This window comes from Acanthochromis polyacanthus, chromosome 9, assembly GCF_021347895.1.
Source record: "Acanthochromis polyacanthus isolate Apoly-LR-REF ecotype Palm Island chromosome 9, KAUST_Apoly_ChrSc, whole genome shotgun sequence".
Taxonomy (NCBI): Eukaryota; Metazoa; Chordata; class Actinopteri; family Pomacentridae; genus Acanthochromis; species Acanthochromis polyacanthus.
This window is the reverse complement of record NC_067121.1, coordinates 5188946-5209344: the sequence shown is the minus strand read 5'-3', so window position 1 is coordinate 5209344 and position 20399 is coordinate 5188946. Positions and strand designations below refer to the sequence as shown.

At 40.2% G+C, this 20399-nt stretch overlaps 2 protein-coding genes across 5 annotated transcripts in view; both read left to right on the top strand.

Moving 5' to 3' along the window:
- Positions 1–53: 53 nt before the first annotated feature.
- Positions 54–20399, top strand: part of dusp28 (dual specificity phosphatase 28) — a 41880-nt gene continuing 21534 nt past the window's right edge. For 2 of the 4 annotated variants that reach the window (XM_051953197.1, XM_051953200.1), the window contains exons 1-2: positions 54–183; positions 3345–4028. The gene's annotated coding sequence lies outside the window, so the exon portion shown is untranslated. Of the gene's footprint in view, positions 184–3344; positions 4029–11111; positions 11317–20399 lie in introns of those variants that run through there. The other 2 variants (XM_051953198.1, XM_051953199.1) reach the window with 1 other exon arrangement.
- Positions 11316–16201, top strand: LOC110965064 (zinc finger protein 599-like). Its single transcript, XM_051953190.1, has 2 exons — positions 11316–11509; positions 15346–16201. The coding sequence occupies exons 1-2, from the start codon at positions 11344–11346 to the stop codon at positions 16089–16091; spliced, it is 912 nt and encodes a 303-aa protein (XP_051809150.1). The 5' UTR covers positions 11316–11343; the 3' UTR covers positions 16092–16201.

Below are 20399 nucleotides of genomic sequence, written 5' to 3'. Positions count from 1 at the left end.
CAGTAGTTAAACTAAAAATGTCTTCAACATTGAGACATTTTATAAACGAGCGACTAACTGCTGCTGCAGAAGAAATATTCTTAGAGTTTGAAAAAGCCATCGTCCGGTACGAGGAGGAGATCGACCGTCAGCGCAGACTGCTGGATGTTATCTGGAAACCACAGATAACACAACACACAGCAGGTATGTACAACTGTGATGGTCTGAATGAACTAAATAATGAATGTGACACATGTAGGACAATAACCTGAGCTCTGAGTTGCACTGGAACATTTAGCATCAAACAGAGCTGCAGTTAGGTAAAGTTGGAAAGATATTCACAGATTCGGACTTCCGGCATCGCTCTTACACACTGTAGAGTCACCAAAGTCACTGGAGCCTTCCATTGTCTCCTGCTGGTCATACTACAACTCTTTGTTTGTTGCTAAATTGAAAATAAGAATTTTAAGGATTTTTATGTTTTTATAATTATTTTATTAGTAATAGAATTCAATAACATGTTTGTCCAAACACATAATTCAGTATAGTAATGGAATTTATAATCCTTACCAAAGAGTATCAGATAACACCAATGTACCAAACAAACTGTTTAGACTGTCCCCTCAAGTAATGATGATTGAGAAGAAAGATGATAAGACACCTTCTTGCAAAGTTTCAGTGGTAATTGATTCATTTATACCATGATGTTAAACTGAGAGTAATATTTTTTTTAGTTACGGACTGTACAGACAATACTTGGAGGTAAAAAAACCTGACGGTCTGACCAGCATGGGTCCTGCTGATTGTAAATTCCATTACTATACAGAACTATGTGTTTGGACAAACAAGTGCACTATGCCCCTATGCCATTTTTCCTGTGTGTTATATAAAATATACCACATACATCAAGAAAAGTGCCATCAAAGCTAGTTTACGCAATCCATAAACTTCACATACAAGCACACACTAAATATTGTACACAACATCATATGGCAATAAACAACCCAAATGTAATAAAACTGAGTCCCTAAAAACAGTGGGTGATCATTTTATCTGTTTTAAAAAAAAAATGTCACAACAAAACAAATTCAAAACAATAGACAGTTTTTCTGGAATTAGTTTTGAAACAGTATTGGATCCTTACCCCATACCAAACCCGTCTTATATCTGATAAGAGCCTAACTTGTGTACAGCCTCTTCAACTGTGGTTGTTGCACAACACACAGTACCAAGGGGTATTTTTGTATTACTAATAACATAATCCATCCATTCATCCATTAGGCTTGGGTGGGATTACGGTAATACCGTATACTGCCGGTGTTTAAAAATAGCAGCGGTATCAGTTCCAATACCGTCATGAAAAAAATGCAATGCTCTTATACAGGAGATAAGGATTAAATATGTCATTTAATGCCTAAAATTGATTCTATGTCCAGTAGCACTTATGTGTGGTTGTGGTTGAGGAGGGGGAAGATGGCAGATCCCGCACGGAGTGACTTGGTGTCAAAAAAGAACACAACTTCTGCAGTTTGGGAGTATTTCGGGTTCCAGGCAAACGAGAAAGGAGAGCCGGTAAATACTGATGAAGCAATTTGTAAATTATGCAATCAAAAGGTGATCGCAAGAGATGGAAACACCTCTAACCTAAGGACGCATCTCCGAATCAACCACCCACTCACTGCTGCGAGGATGAATTTGGCTCCGAGTTCACTCAGTGCAACAGTTTCAAAGCCTCCCACTGACACCGATGCAGGACCAACAACAACAAAGTCAACCGCCAGTTACACGCAGCCGACAATAATGGGGGCCTTCGCCAAGGCACAAAGTACAAGAGGGACAGTGTCCGTCAGAAAATCTGCACTGATGCTGTGACAAAATACCTGGTGAAGGAAATGGTCTCTTTCCACACGGTGGAAAAAAAGTCCTTTAAGTACATGGTAAAGGTCCCAGATGCGCAGTACAAGCTGCCTGGACGGAAACATTTCACATACAAACGGCGATGCCAAGTTTGTATATAAAAGTTAGAGATGAGGTTCAGACGTCGCTGTCAGGGGCAGATAGTTATTTCCTAACAACTGACACAGACGAGCTGTTGCCATGGTTGCCATGTGCCCGTGTTTTCGTCACGTGAGCATAGAGTGAACAGAAGCCGGCTGCACAGCTGGTCATGTCTGCCGTATATGCGAACGGAGGAGAAAAGTAAAATAGCTGAGTGCAACGTTTGCAAAATGAGTGTCTCAAGGGGTGGCAGCAAAACCGGACATTTTAACACAACGAACTTAATAAAGCATTTGCAGAAGCATCATGGAAGCAGTACGGAGACTTTTTACAGGCGAGTGCAAAAAAAAAAGTGAACTGCGGCAGCCATCGTTGCAGGAAGCACTACAGAAGAGTACAAAACTCGCTCCAACGCCAAAATGTAACAGAGAAAATTGTCGAGTTCATGTTGCTGGATGACCAACCACCTTGTGTGGTGGAAAATGTGGATTGTTGTAGTATTTTCACGTGAACGCGTGCGCCGTACGTTTCACTCTGTGGCCGCTTGACGGCTTTTCTGTTGTACGTTTACTGTTTTTTTGTTGTTTTCTACTGTTTTTCGGGTTTAATGTGATTAAGTAGCGAACTGTGGACATGTTTTCGTGTTAAATATGATTAGGTGACAGGTCTCTCCTCTTCTCATCTGCACGTCCACCCCACCGGTGTCTAAATGGCATCAGGGGAGATCCTACACTGCTCTCATATTTCTTAATGTGTGATTTCCCTCCCCCCACTGAATAAATGCATTTGAATTAAAGGTTGGATTTTCCAATAAAATCATAAATCATAAAACAGAATTTATTAGAAGCTAAAGAACACATCTTAACCAGGGGTGCCAATAATTAGAGAGGGCGCTGTATTATCAAAGAAATGAGTAAAAATCTTCGCAAAAAATCCTAAATATATCTAAAATGATTACATGTATGTCAGTAAAACTTCTAATATTTTCTTTAAGGACATTCACATAAAAATCAACCAAAATCCAGTGAAATTTGCTGGATTTTGATTGATCTGATTGGTTGTATTTCTCAGTTTTCCAGCTTCTTACTGTTCTGTCATCAGGTTAAATCATGAAACTATTAGCACTGTCTTTAAGTGTGACGCTGCTGCCTTAATGCTCTGTACACTGAGCTTTGCTAACAGGAGCGACACACACTGGTGCACTGAAATAATTGATCGAATTTCACAATTGAAATTTTATTTGCATTAGTGAGCGACACGTTTGCACAGTAAGGCCCTTCTAATGGTTCAAACCAGAAAGCATCTGTTCAGAGGTGTGTATTCATTCTACCTTATTATGTTTGTCTTGTGCACCGTCGTCCTTCCAGATCTCCCACGGCAGCATGTGTTTAAGGAGGAAGTTCTCACTACCCAGCAGCTCTGTAATCAGGAGAAGAACTCAAGTCTGGACGTGGACGACCAAGAGCATCTGCAGATGAAAGAGGAACAGGAGGAACTCTGCACTGGTCTGAACCAAAAGGACCCACAGCCTTCACAAATTAAAGATGAGCAGGAGGAACTCTGTACCAGTCAGGAGGGAGAGCAGCTCGTACTGAAACGAGAGATTGATGATAGTAGTCAACACAGTGACCTGCCCTCCTCTCATTACTCTCCTGTAGATGAAACTCTAGGTCTGGATGCAAGCAAGCTGATAGACTCAGGATCAAGCGGAAATGCTGAGCCAAACTCGGATAAGAGACCTCACAGCAACAACAGTCACAGCAACATGGTAGACGACTCTCCTGTATCCAAGAGTCAGTGTAAAACTGATACAGAATGTGACTTCTGTGGAAAAAATTTCAAAGACAAGTACCAAATGAAGAGGCATCAGAGAACTCACACAGGTGTGAAACCATATGCTTGCAACTTTTGTGGGAAAAGATTCTGTCAGATATCGTCACTTAAATATCACATAAGAATTCACACGGGTGAGAAGCCACATTCTTGTGACACATGTGGAAAAAGTTTCAGAACTAGTGATGGTTTGACGGTCCACAAGAGGACTCACACAGGTGAGAAGCCGTATTCTTGCAAAACATGTGGTAAACGTTTCACTCAGAATGGTAGTTTGTCTGCTCACATGAGTATTCACACAGGTGAGAAGAAGTATTCTTGTAGGATATGTGGGAAAAGTTTTACTAAAAGTGGTAATTTAAATACGCACATGAGAACTCACACAGGTGAGAGGTCATGGTCTTGAAACCTCTTGAAAATACTAGAGTAGCTGTAGGATAAAAGTAGATCTTTCAGAGTTAAGTCATTCTTAGAATGATCCTGAGAAGGAAATCAGGTTTCTATCTGTGGCAGCCTCCAGAATCAGTGTCAGGCTGTCAGACTGTCCAGTGGTGAGTTACACTGTAGGGGGCGTAGTGCAACAAATTTGTTCTTAAGTTTGTTCTTGTCTTTCACCACCTGTCACTGAATTACTGTGATCCTGAAGAAATATTAAAAACTTAAAGATTCTCCAGCAAGTTCTGAATCGTTCCAACCAAAACTGTCTCACAGCAATTTCCCCCTCTCCTCATATTCTGTAAACTGACTGAAAATGACACATAAAAATGTCTGCTGAACCAAGAACCATGTGATAGTTTCAGTTTATTTGTTGATTATTGGTTCTTGTCCTGAACAATACTGAGTCAGGTGCTTTTTCAAAGAGGTTCTGTGTTTTCAGTGAAATGACATTTGTAGGTGAAAGTAGTTTTACAGAGAATGAACTGTTGCTCTCTCTAAGTGGTTGAATTAGGTCTTCTAGTTAATAAAAGGCAGTTTAAAGTGTGTTTTGCATCAAAAACTTTGCAGAAACTGTTGTTTTTTCTGTACCAGAGCTAGTGAGAAATATTCTTATCAGTCGAACTCTTCCAAAGATAACCGGATGATACGACTGTTGATAGTTTACTCAAAATGCAAAAGTTTCACTGGTGAATTACCAGAACACAGAAACGCATCCAGGGTAATAATGGTTGTTTCTATGTAAGAGATGTTAAACTGGTACAGGTCTGCAGTTGAAACTATGATATTTTCATAATATTGATGCTCAAAGTTGGTTATAGAAGAAATTGTGCTGGACACAAAGCAGATTTTAGCTTTATATTCTGACTCTTGGATTGGATGTAAAATTGATCTGGTTGCAGTTTTTAAGGGAACTCTGATGTGTTTTTGAGCCCTGAGAACTTCATGTGTCCATCTGCTGTACTGATGAAGTTCAGAGGCTCAGTAATGCTGGAATAATTCACGTAGCTCTGTAAATATTCATCATGTGAAGGTAGAAATTAGCATGGCTTATTAAATATACTAAAGTTAGTGTACAGTAACAATCAGCTGAGGGGGTTGGGTGGAATGACCCATTGATAAGTTAACAGTGTTAGGAATTAGAATTGTAATATTACCAGTAATTCATTTGCAGAGGTTTCCGATACAAGATCTGTATTACTAGACAATGCTAAAGTTAGCTTCTGACTGAAGGAAAAAGTTAAGGGGAAGTGGACAAACAGTGCTGAGGGACTGTTTTTCTATTTATCACATTTTTATTATATAAAACTGAGTCAGACTTACCAGGTAAACCGTTTTTCAAATTGGGGAGGCTTTTATTTTCTTTGTAAAGACACAAAAAATGAAGATCTCACTGCTTATTTTTGTATGTAAATCTCATTAGACCAGATACTCTACATAGACGTAAAATCTGCTAGAGACTCAACACATTCATCTTCTATTTTCAAAGTAAAGAATTGGGCACTATGTATCATCATTAAAAAACAAAACCGAGTTAAGGCACCATTAAAAAGCCAGTATCATGAAAAAGGTTCATATGAGTATTCCTCCTCAAAGCACTTATTACACTTTAAAAAAAAATTACAATCTGTTTTAACTTTAAATCAAGTCCTTTTGTGAATGTACACATGCAGGTTTTCATTTCTATGCATCTTAAAAATTTGTGCAGAAAAAATGTTGAAAGAATGAAATCTGAAACTTTCTTTTTGTTAGTTTGATGTTTGTAGAACACCGGATGATGAAGGATTTTCCATACATGCTGGTCGATGCAGCGGGTGCTTCTATTTAAAGGGGAACTTCGTTTTTTTTTCAACCTGGGGTCTGCTTCCATATGTAATTTCATACATGTGAGTGATGGAGAAATGAATTTTCGACATAGCTCCAGTATTTAGCCAGGCAGGCAGCTTAGCAGCTCAGCTAGCAGCTCAGCTAGCAGCTCGGCTAGCAGCTCGGCTAGCGAAAAGTATGGGGCAGCTGGCCCCCCCGCGTCAAAGTCCGCCCTAACGTGCTTTTGCTCCACACTGACCGGCTCAGATAGTCTCAATGAGTGTCCCACAACATACTAGAGATGAGAAGTGAATGCAAACCTCCACATTACCTGGCGATCGCTCTTTGTTGTGGTCTGTATCCAAATCTCAGGACGCTAGGAAGCAAATCTTGTTCCGAAATCGCGCCAAAACACCGGTTTTGGCATCTCTCAATTGTACAGAGTCCTTCAAAAAAAATCCTGGATCCAGACGGTGATCCGGATCACCTCCAAAATCTAATCGATTGTTACTTTTGCTCTTTGAAAAATTTGGTGAAAATCCGTCCGTAACTTTTTGAGTTATGCTGTTAAAGGACAAACAGACAAACAAACTCCGGTGATTACATAACCTCCTGGCGGAGGTAATGAATTTGCATCATTTAGGCAATTGCAGACAAAGTTTAGTCTCCCACATGGTCATTTCTTTAGGTATTTGCAGATTAGACATTTTGTGAGACACTCCCTTACTCATTTTGACAAATTATCAATACAACATAATTTTTACGAGTTTTTGAGGAAACCTCCAAGCATTTGGTTTCACAATTCGTCAGTCTTTTTTCAAAACCAACTTCATCAAATCATGTTAATGAGGCTTGGACAAGAGATGTGGGGGTAGAGATCTCAGTTGATCTATGGGACAGAGCCTTAAGAGGTATAAATTCATGTTCAATAAATGCCAGACTTCAGCTTATACAGTTTAAAGTTGTACATCGCTTACATTATTCTAAGACTAGGCTTAATAGACTTTTTCCTTCCATTTCAAATGCAAAGTGAGTAATGGTACATTAGGGCATTTATTCTTTTTCTGTCCCTTGCTTAAAAACATCTGGTCTGAAATTTTTCAATTGTACAGTACGGTATATAAGAAGACCATAACACCAGATGTTTTAACGGTGATACTTGGCTGTTCAGATCAAACTGTGTCATGCTCCCAGTCAGCTCAGCAAGCCATCATGTTTGGCATGACTATTGCAAAGAGGGTCATTTTGAGAGAATGGAAGTCCACTACTAGCCCTGTGACAGACTGGTGACCTGTCCAGGGTGTCCCCTGGCTTCGCCGGAGTCAGCTGGGATAGACTCCAGCACCCCCCATGACCCTAGTGAGGATAAAGCGGTGTATAGAGAATGGATGGAAGTCCACTACGCCTCCTAGTTATTATAAATGGCTGAACGATATGATGTCTTGTTTATATCTTGAAGAGATCCGGTATGGTCTGTCTGATACTCAAGATAAATTTAAAACAATCTGGGGTCCCTTTGTTGATCATATCAAGCCGAAGGGGACTGAACTGTCTAGTCTGCTCACTTTGGACTGCTGGAACTCTTGTATTTGTACTATGTGGATTGTATGCATTCATTTTTTAAAATTCTATGTGAAGATACTTTTCCACTGGCAGTGTTTGTGTTCATGTTTGGAATTTTAAATGTGAAAAATTGAATAAAACTATATATTTTTTTTAAAAAAAGCAGATATGACCAAAGAAAATGAAAATGGAGGTTTGCAAGCCATAGACTTTGATTTCATGAATGGAACCCTGAAAATGAATTGGTTAAAATCCCTTTTAAGCAACAACAGTTTTTGGTTTCATATTCCCAGAGAAGTTTTCTAGAAGTTAGGAGGTATCAATTTTTTATTAAGATGTGACTTCACCATTCAAAGTTTACCTGTTAATCTATCCCTCCTTCACCAACAAGTTCTCTTTTATTGGAAGATATTGTACAATCATAATTTCACTCCACACAACACACCGATATGGAACAATAGATATATTGTGATCAAAAACAAGTCATTGTGCAATAAGAATTTGATGGATAAAAACATCTGGGGCCTCATTTATAAAACATTGCGTAGGATCCATACTAAAAGTTTGCGTATGCCGAAAATCTGAAATGCGCGTACACCCTTCGCCCCTGATTTCTAAAACTGTGTGTAAGCACAGCTGCACGCAATTTCTTGATAAATCACACACCAGCTGGAAGATTGCACAGGTGGATCCACCTCACATTCCGCCCACAACACACCCACATTTTACCATGAATGGTCAATGCAAAGTAACTTATGAATGTATCTGCATATAATTAAGCTGCTGATCCACGGCATTTTACACAGCGCCCCCTGCAGTCTTTTCACTGCTGTGTGTCAGGATGAATGAATCATGTGTTGACTCAGGCTACCCTGCCACTAAATTTGTTATGATCATGTCCGATGTGACAGACTGGCGACCTGTCCAGGGTGTCCCCTGCCTTCGCCCGAGTCAGCTGGGATAGGCTCCAGCACCCCCCGCGACCCTAGTGAGGATAAAGCGGTGTAGAGAGGATGGATGGATGTCCGATGTACAAATAATTTGTACATTGATTGAATGTACATTTTTTTGGTTCACGTAGACAAATTCATTTTCACTCGGAGCCCTTACAGCAACATGAGTGCAGTCAGTTACGCCGATTACATTTGGGAAACCGGACATTGCTGCAAATTGCCGTTTAATGTCGGCCTGTTCACCCACAGTGTAAGGAAACCTGATGTACTGACTGGTCATGTTTATATTGTCATCCAAAACAGCTGGTATTATTGCGCTGGTTGTGATATCCCAGACCTAAAGGACATCATGTAACTGTATATCAGACCCAGATAGGATGTAGACAGCAAATGTAACCTCATATATTCTTCATATAAAACACATACCTGTCGGCCAGTTCCCGCTGGAAGGAGCCGGTGTCGCCAGAAACCCCCGAGTCATCAGCTCCTGTGTCTGTACCTGGATGGCGTGGTTTCGGTGGGTGGGTCTGTCTAAGACGGCCCAGTTCAGCACATAGATCCAAGAGCACTGCTCTGGGGAATCTGAATCAGCTTATTAGCCAGTCATCATCATGGACCAGGAAATCCCTGTGATCCCTAAAAACTCTCTCCATTCTTAACATGATCTTCCAGCAATGCCAGCACATCCATTGTGCCACATTGCACACGGCTGTCACCCGCTATTTATCCGCTCGATCAGCGATTGGACTGATTGTCACAGGCCTTTTCCAAATTAGCAATCAATCAGTGCCACTCACCGCTCTATTATATCATTTGAAGATGGAAGTTTGATATATGAACATAGTTCTGCAAATACAGTCGTAGGCCGAATGGCGCACTATACGAACATCTACAACAATGAGGGTTTATGATTATCCGGCTCTACAAGTCTAATATGAAATGACAATAAAGGTTTGAGATCAGTCTGGTTTCAATTCACCACTTCACCCTCCGGCACTGCCGTTCCCTCTGTCTCCAAAATGTGCGTAAGCAAGCATCAAAGTTGGCGCACCGGTGCGCACATTCTCACGCCAAGTTTGTTTTTGGAAATCACAACGTACACAGTGTACACCACTTTCTACGCAAAGGTTGTGATTTACACCACTTTCTAGCCCTGTTTTGTGCGTACGCAAGCTTTATAAATGAGGCCCCTGGTCCGTAATTCATTTTGTTGGTGGAGAAGGATGTAAGAAGTCTCACGAAAACTTTTGTTTGAAATATAACCTAAATATCAATCATAAATCCTTCACTTCTATTACCAAAGCAATTCCTGCCTCCTTTTTAGGTCTAATTAGAGGCATCCTTTCAAATTCCACGGATGTCACTCCCTGTCTTCCTCGTCTTTTTGTGGGTGAGTGTGATTTCATCTGCACCAAAACCCCTAACAAAACAATTAGGAAAATGTATGATAAAATCTCATATCCAATGCTATCATTCCAAAACACTATTGCTCATGTATTTTCCTGGGACATCATACACTCTTTGCGTTCTAAGTATCTAAAATATCCTATCACTCCGAAAGCTAAAGAATTGCATTTTAAAATTTTGAATGGTGTGTATCCCTCGAATGACTTTTTACATCAACGATTTGGATTTGACACAAAGAACTGTGTATTTTGTGGGGGAATAGAAACTACAGATCATCTGTTCTTTCTGTGTATGTTCACAGAAGCACTTTGGACTGATATACATGACTGGCTTCACACCAATATTCTACTTGAACCCTTTCTTCAGAAAGATGTTGTTTATGGTTTTGTATCAGAAAACAAGGACTATGACTTCCTGATTAACAATATTCTCATTCCCGGGAAATTTAATATACATAAACGCAAATACACGATGGTAAATCCTAGGTTTTATGTGTTTCATGAGGAATTTCTATCTTTCAACAAAGCCCTTAAAAAAATGAAAACTGAGCACGCAATGAAACTGTTCAACTTGATTGAAAATTACAATCTGCAAAATAAGCTAGAGCTCTGTTTTATCCTGATGTATTCATTTCCTTTATGTTTTTTTATTCTTTTTTTTACTTTACTTTAATTCTGTTTCTTACCAAATGCCATTGAGATTGTGTTCCACAAAGTTATGTTAAACAATTTATCAATAAAGGGGGAAAAAATAATAATAATGGGAGGAAGCAGCATGAAGGTTTGAACCTCAGATACCTTGAAGATACAAACAATGGAGTGGAGTCATATATTGAGGAGTCATATTGATGGAGTCATATTTATTCTTTGTTCATGTAGTTATGTGTTCTTACTTTATGCAGAAATAATAGCAATTTTCTAATAAGGTACAAAATACGTTTTTTAAGAGAGAAAATGTATAAAGATGCAGCGGACAGAAGAAAAACCTAGCAACCTGGAGCTGGGCATATTAGAGTCCTGGCAGTATTAAAGGAGGATCACAAGGGATAAATAAGGAAAAAAATGCTCTTCTCTTTTCTCATAAACAGAAAGAGAAACATAAAAATCAGTGTCAAATCCTCCAAAACTCTCCCCTTCATGTCGCGCGATTGAGATCAGTTTTACCTGGAGCTACTAAAGCTGATCTGATGCCAGAAAAATGGGCTTACCATTGTGCTCTGCCGGACCTTCACAGTGTGACACCAGGCGGAAGTAAACCCTGAAAAGATCCCATTGATCCCAGCAGCGTTAGCTTAGCCGGTGTGGGGACCTTCTTCAGGACGGTTTTGTGGTTGGTGTCGCAGGTGAACACTTCAGTAGTGAAACTAAAAATGTCTTCAACATTGAGACTTTTTATAAACGAGCGACTAACTGCTGCTGCAGAAGAAATATTCTCAGAGTTTGAAAAAACTATCGTCTGGTACGAGGAGGAGATCGACCGTCAGCGCAGACTGCTGGATAACATCTGGAAACCACAGATACCACAACACACAGCAGGTATGTACAACTGTGATGGTCTGAATGAACTAAATAATGAATAAGACTCATGTAGGATCCTAACCAGAGCTCTGAGTTGCACTGAAACATTGAGGATCAAATAGAGCTGGTTTAATATGGAGAGACGCCGAGATCCCAAAAAGGCTTTTGGCCGGTGTTCTAGATTAACTGGTGATCCGATCAACTGGTGATTTCAGCGTTTCTGAGACAGATGTTTCGTAGGCGTGGCTTTTCAGGACCCCTTACCGACTAACCAGGAAATAAACAATGGAACAACTTCGCTCCTAAAAATGAGATTTCTGCTGTTTTATTCATTTTGGTCCTGACAAAAATATCTGGAAATAAGTCGCATTCTCATCGTAAGAGTCATGCGCTGTCAGGCAACAAGAAAGAAAACTACGTAACCGCGGTTGGAACTAGTGGACCTGTGATCACTGTCAAAACCTGTTAAAGCAGCAGACAGGAGACCAAGACACGATGTACACGTTATTTAACAAGAAGTTCACCAAGCTGTGTGATAACAGAATGCCGAAGTGTTGCAGTATAACATCAATATATTGATACAGTATTGGCAGGTTTAGATTACATTGTAGCTACACTGTCTTATTTAAATAACACAAACGTCAAAATTTTACTTTAACAGCCCAGCAGTATTTTAACGTATTGGATTTGAAATGCAGCAGTTTAGCAAAATTCACAGGACATTCATGTTCAAACCAGCAGCAGAACTTTGTTGTGTCATACTACTCTAAACTGACATGTCATTGAGAAAAGACACCGATTCCTTTCAGTATATCACATACACTGGGACGTTAGCTCAGCTGACTCAACAGGAGATCTATAAACCCGATGCAGTGGATCGGGTTCAACTCCAGCTCACGGCTTCCTGCTGTAGGTTTTTTCCCTACTTTTCCGTCCGTCTCTCTATTTACCTGTCAAATAAAGCTAATAAAATGGGGGTATTCACAGCTATTGGTAGTCATAAGTATATATAAGAGTAAAGGTGTTCAGTGAAGAGGCAGTTTTTAGTCTGAGAGGGAATCTGCAGATGGAACTTATGGTAGAACAATTCCGCAAGATGATCTTATTTGGTCTGTTTTTATTCATTCTTATTTTATTGTTTCACGTCTTGAGTTGTGAGATCTTGTTTGAAACAGCAGCTAGCTATATAGTTCAAGGATGGGCTCGTTAAGGTTTTGTAGAATAAACATCCTCGTCTATATTATTGTTCTAGGTCTTTAGAAGTAAAAATACCTTTAATTTTGTGTTCCATAAAGTCACAATGCATTGATTCTATAGAATACAATGTTGATTATAACTTGCAATGCCCCAGTAAAATAAATAAATCCTGAATAACGGGGGAAAATAGATGAAGGATATCGACGTTCTGAAGGCTGGAATGTGAAACCTCTGGTTAGAATGCGGTCAGATGGTTTATATGATGTCATTGTTTTACTTAAAATCTGTTTAAAAGTAGAACAACTCAGGTCCGACTGGTTTATCGTAGTAAGCTTTGGAAACGGTATTAGAACTTCTCTTGCTGTTTCTGTCTGACCGTCGGACTGAGGCCACAGACTGTCACCAGTTAATCTGGTGGAGATTGTCACGCTCTACCGCAGCGAAGCGATATTTCCTCTCCGTTAGGCGGAAGTCCTCATTAAACCGAGTATTTTACTGGTAGACTGAACACCCGTGAGTCCAAACAGAGCAATAACAACAATGTTAAAGCTGCAACAAGAACATTTTGGAACAGTTTATTGACATTTGTGTGTTTTGAACAGGCATCAACACAGTCACCTATGCTATGTATTGCCGTTGTAACAGCTGTCTTCCTCACTGAATATCACCAGTTGATCGGATCACCAGTTAATCTTGAACACCGGCCACAAGGTGGCAATGACATATGGCAGAGCGGTTCTTCCATATGTCATTCAGCAGTGGCTTATGGCAGACTCGGGTTTGGTATATGGCAAAATTATGTGACTGGTGGTTTACTACCAGAGGGAGCAGCGCGGCAATGCCAGTTGTTTTGCCTACCAGCCAATTCACTTTAACGCAAGTTTTCATTCCCGATGTGCTTTTTTTTTTTTGTTGACAACACGGCTGAATCATTGTTGAGGCTACTCACAAAATGCTGTCATGCAACGTGCTTTTGATTCACGTGCAGTGCGATTTAGGTTTATTGTATTTTTTAGGTTTCTGACACTGACGTCTGTACACCTATGGCCGCTGATGAGTACAGTAAAGTCACGGATCTTGGCGCTGTTGTTAATATGGGTCATTAAATTAAAAAAACCCTCTTTTGCAGCTGCTCTCACGTCTCTGCATTATTTCTACTGTTCTGTACCCAAAACATCCGCAGTTTAGCTGCTGACATATCTGCAAGGACCAAAACAATTGTTAATTAAATGAATTGTTGTTATTGCGTCAAAATAATAATATATTTCAAAGATTATAGGATGATTGGAAAAGAGACTCTCTTTATTTAACACATTAAAACATTCATAAATCGTATTATCATACACATACAGTCAAAGTTCGATATCTAAACAAAAATGTTAGATGTAGCAAACACATACATACAGTGTTGTTATGATTTTAAATGTCATGCTCTATAAACTGGAAAAATGTCTTTGGTCCCAGTTATTTAGTAACAAGACAAAGCCAAAGATTACTTCACTCAGTTAGTCTCGTGTAGCAGAAGTATTTTGGTTTGCTAATGGGTTATTACATAGATTTGTAGGATTATTTGAATGTAAGAATTCTGTTTTTGTCTTGGCTTCTTGCTAGTTTTTGGGCTTTTGCCTGCTTGCTGGTGTTGAACATTTATCAGTTTGATCCAAGCTTTTATTACCACTCATTTAGATTATTGCAACGCGCTTTACTCGGGATTCAGCAAAACCTCACTGTCGAGACTACAGCTGGTTCAGAACGCTGCCGTTCGCCTTTTAACAGGATTACGAAAATTTAATCGCATAACTCCCATCCTCCAATCCCTTCACTGGCCCCCCGTGCACCTCCGTATTGATTTTAAACTTCTTTTATTTTTAAATACCGTCGTGGTTTGGCACCCCTGTACTTGTGTGATCTGCTGGTTCCCCACATCCCATCTCACTCACTGAGGTCGGCAGATCAGGCTTTACTGGTGGTGCCAAAGACCAAAACGAAACTGAGAAGAGATCGTGCTTTTCCTGTGGCTGCTCCTACACTGTGGAACGAGCTTCCACCAAATATCAGACTGGCTGATTCTCTGCTTTTAAATCTCTTTTAAAACACATTTTTTTAACTTGGTGTATGGCTGACTTTTATTGTACAACCTGTGTCTTATGGCTTATTTTTATTCTCGCACTATATTATTTATTTTTTATTTTATTTTGTTTTCATATGGTTAGCACTTTGGTCGACAGTGTTGTTTTTAAAGTGCTTTAGAAATAAAGTTGGATTGGATTGTTGGTGTCCTGTGTTATACCCACTTTTTACTCTGTAAGTTTATTTTTAGGTTAAAAACTGTATTTGTCAGTTTTCCAGCCTCTTACTGTTCTGTCATCAGGTTAAATCATGAAACTATTAGTGCTGTCTTTTAAGTGTCACGCTGCTGCCTTAATGCTCTGTACACTGAGCTTTACTAACTAATGTCGGAACCCAAGAGCGACACACACTGGTGCACTCAAATAATTTATCGAGTTTCACAGTTAAAATTTTACTTGCATTAGTGAGCAACATGTTTGCACAGTGGGGCCCTGCTAATGGTTCAAACTTGAAAGTATCTGTTCAGAGGTGTGTTTTCCTACTATCTTAATAATCATGTTTTTTCTTGTGTGCTGTTGTCCTTCCAGATCTCCCACGGCAACATGTGTTTAAGGAGGAAGAAGTTCTTACTACCCAGCAGCTCTGTAATCAGGAGACGGACACAAGTCTGGACCAAGAGCATCTGCAGATGAAGGAGGATCAGGAGGAACTCTGTACCAGTCAGGAGGGAGAGCAGCTCGTACTGAAACGAGAGATTGATGATAGTAGTCAACACAGTGACCTGCCCTCCTCTCATTACTCTCCTGTAGATGAAACTCTAGGTCTGGATGCAAGCAAGCTGGTAGACTCAGGATCAAGCGGAAATGCTGAGCCAAACCCAGATAAGAGACCTCACAGCAACAACAGTCACGGCAACACGGTAGACGACTCTCCTGTATCTGAGAGTCAGTGTAAAACTGATACAGAATGTGACTTCTGTGGAAAAAAATTCAAAGACAAGTACCAAATGAAGAGGCATCAGAAAACTCACACAGGTGTGAAACCATATGCTTGCAACTTTTGTGGGAAAAGATTCTGTCAGATATCGTCACTTAAATATCACATAAGAATTCACACGGGTGAGAAGCCACATTCTTGCGACACATGTGGAAAAAGTTTCAGAAGGGGTGATGCTTTGACGGTCCACAAGAGGACTCACACAGGTGAGAAGCCGTATTCTTGCAAAACATGTGGTAAACGTTTCACTCAGAACGGTAGTTTGTCTGCTCACATGAGTATTCACACAGGTGAGAAGAAGTATTCTTGTAAAACGTGGAAAACGTTTCGCTCATAGTGGTAGTCTGTCTGCTCACACGAGTATTCACACAGGTGAGAAGTATTCTTGTAAGATATGTGGGAAAAGTTTTACCAAAAGTTGTAATTTAAATAAGCACATGAGAACTCACACAGGTGAGAGGTCATGGTCTTGAAACCTCTTGAAAATGCTTGTACGAATAGCTGTAGGATAAAAGTAGATCTTTCAGAGTTAAGTCATTCTTAGAATGATCCTGAGAAGGAAATCAGGTTTCTATCTGTGGCAGCCTCCAGAATCAGTGTCAGGCTGTCAGACTGTCCAGTGGTGAGTTACACTGTAGGGGGCGTAGTGCAACAAATTTGTTCTTAAGTTTGTTCTTGTCTTTCACCAACTGTCACTGAATTACTGCGATCCTGAAGAAATATTAAAAACTTAAAGATTCTCAAGCAAGTTCTGAATCGTTCCAACCAAAACTGTCTCACAGCAATTTCCCCCTCTCCTCATATTCTGTAAACTGACTGAAAATGACACATAAAAATGTCTGCTGAACCAAGAACCATGTGATAGTTTCAGTTTATTTGTTGGTTATTGTTTCTTGTTCTGAACAATACTGAGTAAAACTGAGGTACTTTTTCAAAGAGGTTCTGTGTTTTCAGTAAAATTACATTTGTTGGTGAAACTAGTTTTACAGAGAATGAAGTGTAATGCTGTTGCTCTTTTTAGGTGGTTGAATTAGGTCTTCTAGTTAATAAAAGGCAGTTTAAAGTGTGTTTTGCATCAGCAATTGTTTTTTTCTGTACCAGAGCGAGTGAGAAATATTCTTATCAGTCGTACTCTTCCAAAGATAACCAGATGATTTGACTGTTGGAAGTTTACTCAAAATGCAAAACTTTCACTGGTGAATTATGAGAACACAGAAACACATCCAGGGTAATGATTGTTTCTGTCATAGACGTTAAACTGGTACAGGTCTGCAGCTGAAACTATGATAAGATAATCCTTTATTACTCCCCGTTTCCAGGGAAATTTCCCATATTACAGCGGCATACATCCTACAACAATAGGAACAATAAACAACAACATAATGTTAATCATAATAGCAACCACAATATGTCCAGGAGTGTAGGATGGGAAAGGTGGCTTATGGAATGATGTGAAGTACGAGAGAACTGTGCGTATTATGTGGTAAGGGATTGTGTGAAACAGTCCATTTTTGTGTAAACATCAGCCAGTGATGCTGGTGTTATAAAGTCTTATGGCAGATGGAATGAATGACTTGCGATAGTGTTCCGTCTTGTAGGTTAGGTGTCTCAGTCTACTGCTGAAAAAGCTACTTTGAGACGCCACAGTGTCATGCAGTGGGTGGGAGGGGTTGTCCATGATGGATGTGAGCTTTGCCAACATCCTCCTCTCACCCACCTCCTCTATGGAGTCCAGGGAACAGTCCAGCACAGAACCGGCCCTCCTCACCAGTCTGTTCAGTCTCTTTCTGTCCCTCCCAGTGCTCCCTGCTCCCCAGCAGACCACTGCATAGAAAACAGCAGACGCTAGCATAGAGTCAAAAAATGTCCGGAGTAGAGTCCTGCACACTCCAAAGGACCTCAGTCTCCTCAGCAGGTAGAGATGACTTTGGCCCTTCTTGTACAGGATCTCTGTGTTGTGTGACCAGTCAAGTTTGTTGTTGAGGTGAACACCCAGGTATTTGCATGAGTCCACTATCTCAGTGTCCAAACCCTGGATGTTCACCGGTGCAGTCTCAGGTGTCCTCCTGCTGAAGTCGATGGTCATCTCCTTCGTCTTACTGGCGCTGAGCTGCAGATGGTTTCACTCACACCAGTCAACAAAGTCAGAGATGACCGTCCTGTACTCCAGCTCGTCCCCATCAGACACACACCCTACAATGGCTGTGTCATCTGAGAATTTCTGGAGGTGGCAGCTCCCAGAGTTGTATTGGAAGTCCGATGTGTACAGGATGAAGAGAAAGGGAGAGAGCACTGTCCCCATAATATTGATGCTCAAAGTTGGTTATAGAAGAAATTGTGCTGAACACAAAGAAGATTTTAGCTTTACATTCTGACTCTTGGATTGGGAAAGTAAAGAATTAGGCACAAAACAGTTATCTATGTATCATCATTAAAACACAAAACTGAGTTACGGCACCATTAAAAAGCCAGTATCATGAAAAAGGTTCGTGTGAGTATTCCTCATCAAAGCACTTATTCATTACACTTTTTTTGTATTTTACAATCTGCTTTAATTTTACATCAAATCCTTTTGTAAATGTACACATGCAGGTTTTCATTTCTATGCATCTTAAAAATTGTGCAGAAAAAGAATGTTGCTGAAAGAATGAAATCTGACACTTTTTCATAGTTTGATGCTTGTCGATGCAGCGGGTGCTTCTATTTAAATGTATTTTCTTGAGTTGTCAAAGATCGAAATTGAATGCACGTTAATCTACTACATTACCTATGTTCCCGTCATGCCACTGGCATTTAATTGAAGATATATCATTTCAGCACTGGGATAGCAACGTTTGCATGTGCAGTAATGGCGTCACATTCGGCCCAACATGAAGCATTTTAAATTAAACGTGTTGCAACTTTTTTTTTCTGCTTTATACCAAAAAATTCTCATTTTCCTTAACTGATCTGTAAGAGAAGTGTGAAAGAACACCATTTACTCTAAGTTTAAAAAAAATATTCACAAAGCAGTTTGACACATGCAGGCTCCACAACTCAGTGGAACAAAACAAACACTGACAAGGAAGATCTGCTTCCAAAGAGAAAGGCAGCATCAGTAATACAGAAACATGTCTGCTGCAGAAACGAGGACCATCTACAGGTTCTGTCAGCATCGCAGTGTCGGTTTAGTCCAACACTGCAGCTCTGATAAATGTGCATGTTAATGTGGTGGTTTAATTGCCCGTATCAAAGCTGCTCCTGCTGGTGGAAAGTGGTTTTGTATTGATGGAACAGCAGCAGATATCACTGCTCGGCTTTGCTGCGTTACCCAGAAGACAAACAGACGAGCTGCGATCTAAGCTGGACGTTTCAAATGATGTCCAGGCGAGGTCAGGCTTTAAACCAGCAGTTAGATTCTTGTTTCATTTACAAAACTGACACAGAATCACCAGAGAGGTAAATCTAGTTTCAACAAAATGCGCAGGAGCACAACTGATTTACAAACGTATGACATTTTCACCAAAAATGAAATGACATTGGTGCTGGAGGTTCATCTCTTAAATCAGGTAGCACCAGTGATCCTGTTAGCGCATGTGAAGCGGACACTGATAACCAACATAAAACTTCACATCTCTCGAATTATGTAATGCATTAAACTCACAGGATCACTGGTGGAGCTCAGACTAAGAGCCCTTTAAATCTGAAAGATCTGCTTTTAACCTGAATGAATTCTTTGTTTTTAAAGCTTGGTTCCCACTGCTGTTTCAGGATTATGGCTTCTTACCTTTGTGAGTTTTCATGTGAATTACCAAAGATTTAATATATTTAAAACTTTTTGTACAGATTTTGCGAGAATAAGGTTTCTCACCTGTGTGGATTCTCATGTGAGCAATCAAATTACAAGTTTGTTCAAAACATCTCCCACATATTTGACAGATAAATGACCTTTCACCAGTCTGAGTCCTGAGAGGTTTCTGCATTTGGTTATCTTCCTTGAAGGTGTTTCCACAAACATCGTCTGTTACCGGCTTTTTCCATGAGTCAGTACTACAGCGACTCTCTGATGTGGTGGTGTGGTCTACGTTGCTAGTATGACTTCGGTTTCTGCGAGGTCTCTTGTTTGATCGTGAGCCTACATCCTTGCCTCCATCCTTATCTTGGCTCTCAGCTGCAGGAGAGCTGTGAAAGAGGAGTGAACCTGTTGATTGTGGTTCCCTGTGGTCACTTTTCACATTAGTAGGGATCACCATAAAGCCATCAGTCTCCAGCTTCAGTACAAGCTGCTCTCCCCCCTGACTTGTGCAGAGTTCCTCCTGTTCCTCTTTAATCTGTGGAGGCTCTAGGTTCTCCTGTTCCAGGCTGGTGTTCCTCTCCTGGTTACAGAGCTGCTGGTCAGTGAAACCTTAAGACTCCTTGAAGACATTCTGTGGGAGTTCTGAACAGAAGGAACAGAAGATTGGAACATCTCACAAGCAGTTGTTACACTAAATATTACCTTGGCTGCACTTGAGGATAGTTGTTTAATTACACACCTGAAACAGATTCTGTCAAAGACACTTCATACTGACATTATATGTTCTGAGCAGTAACAAACTTTAGTCACTAGAGACTATTAAAAAGAAAACCTGACACAGAAACCACAGATACCATAACAAGGATGATT

Bases quoted from the DNA above. Each gene is read 5' to 3' on its own strand.
- LOC110965064 (XM_051953190.1), top strand. From the start codon at position 11,344: ATGTCTTCAACATTGAGACTTTTTATAAACGAGCGACTAACTGCTGCT. The intron at 11,510-15,345 runs GTATGTACAACT...TTGTCCTTCCAG, and splicing joins GATACCACAACACACAGCAG to ATCTCCCACGGCAACATGTG.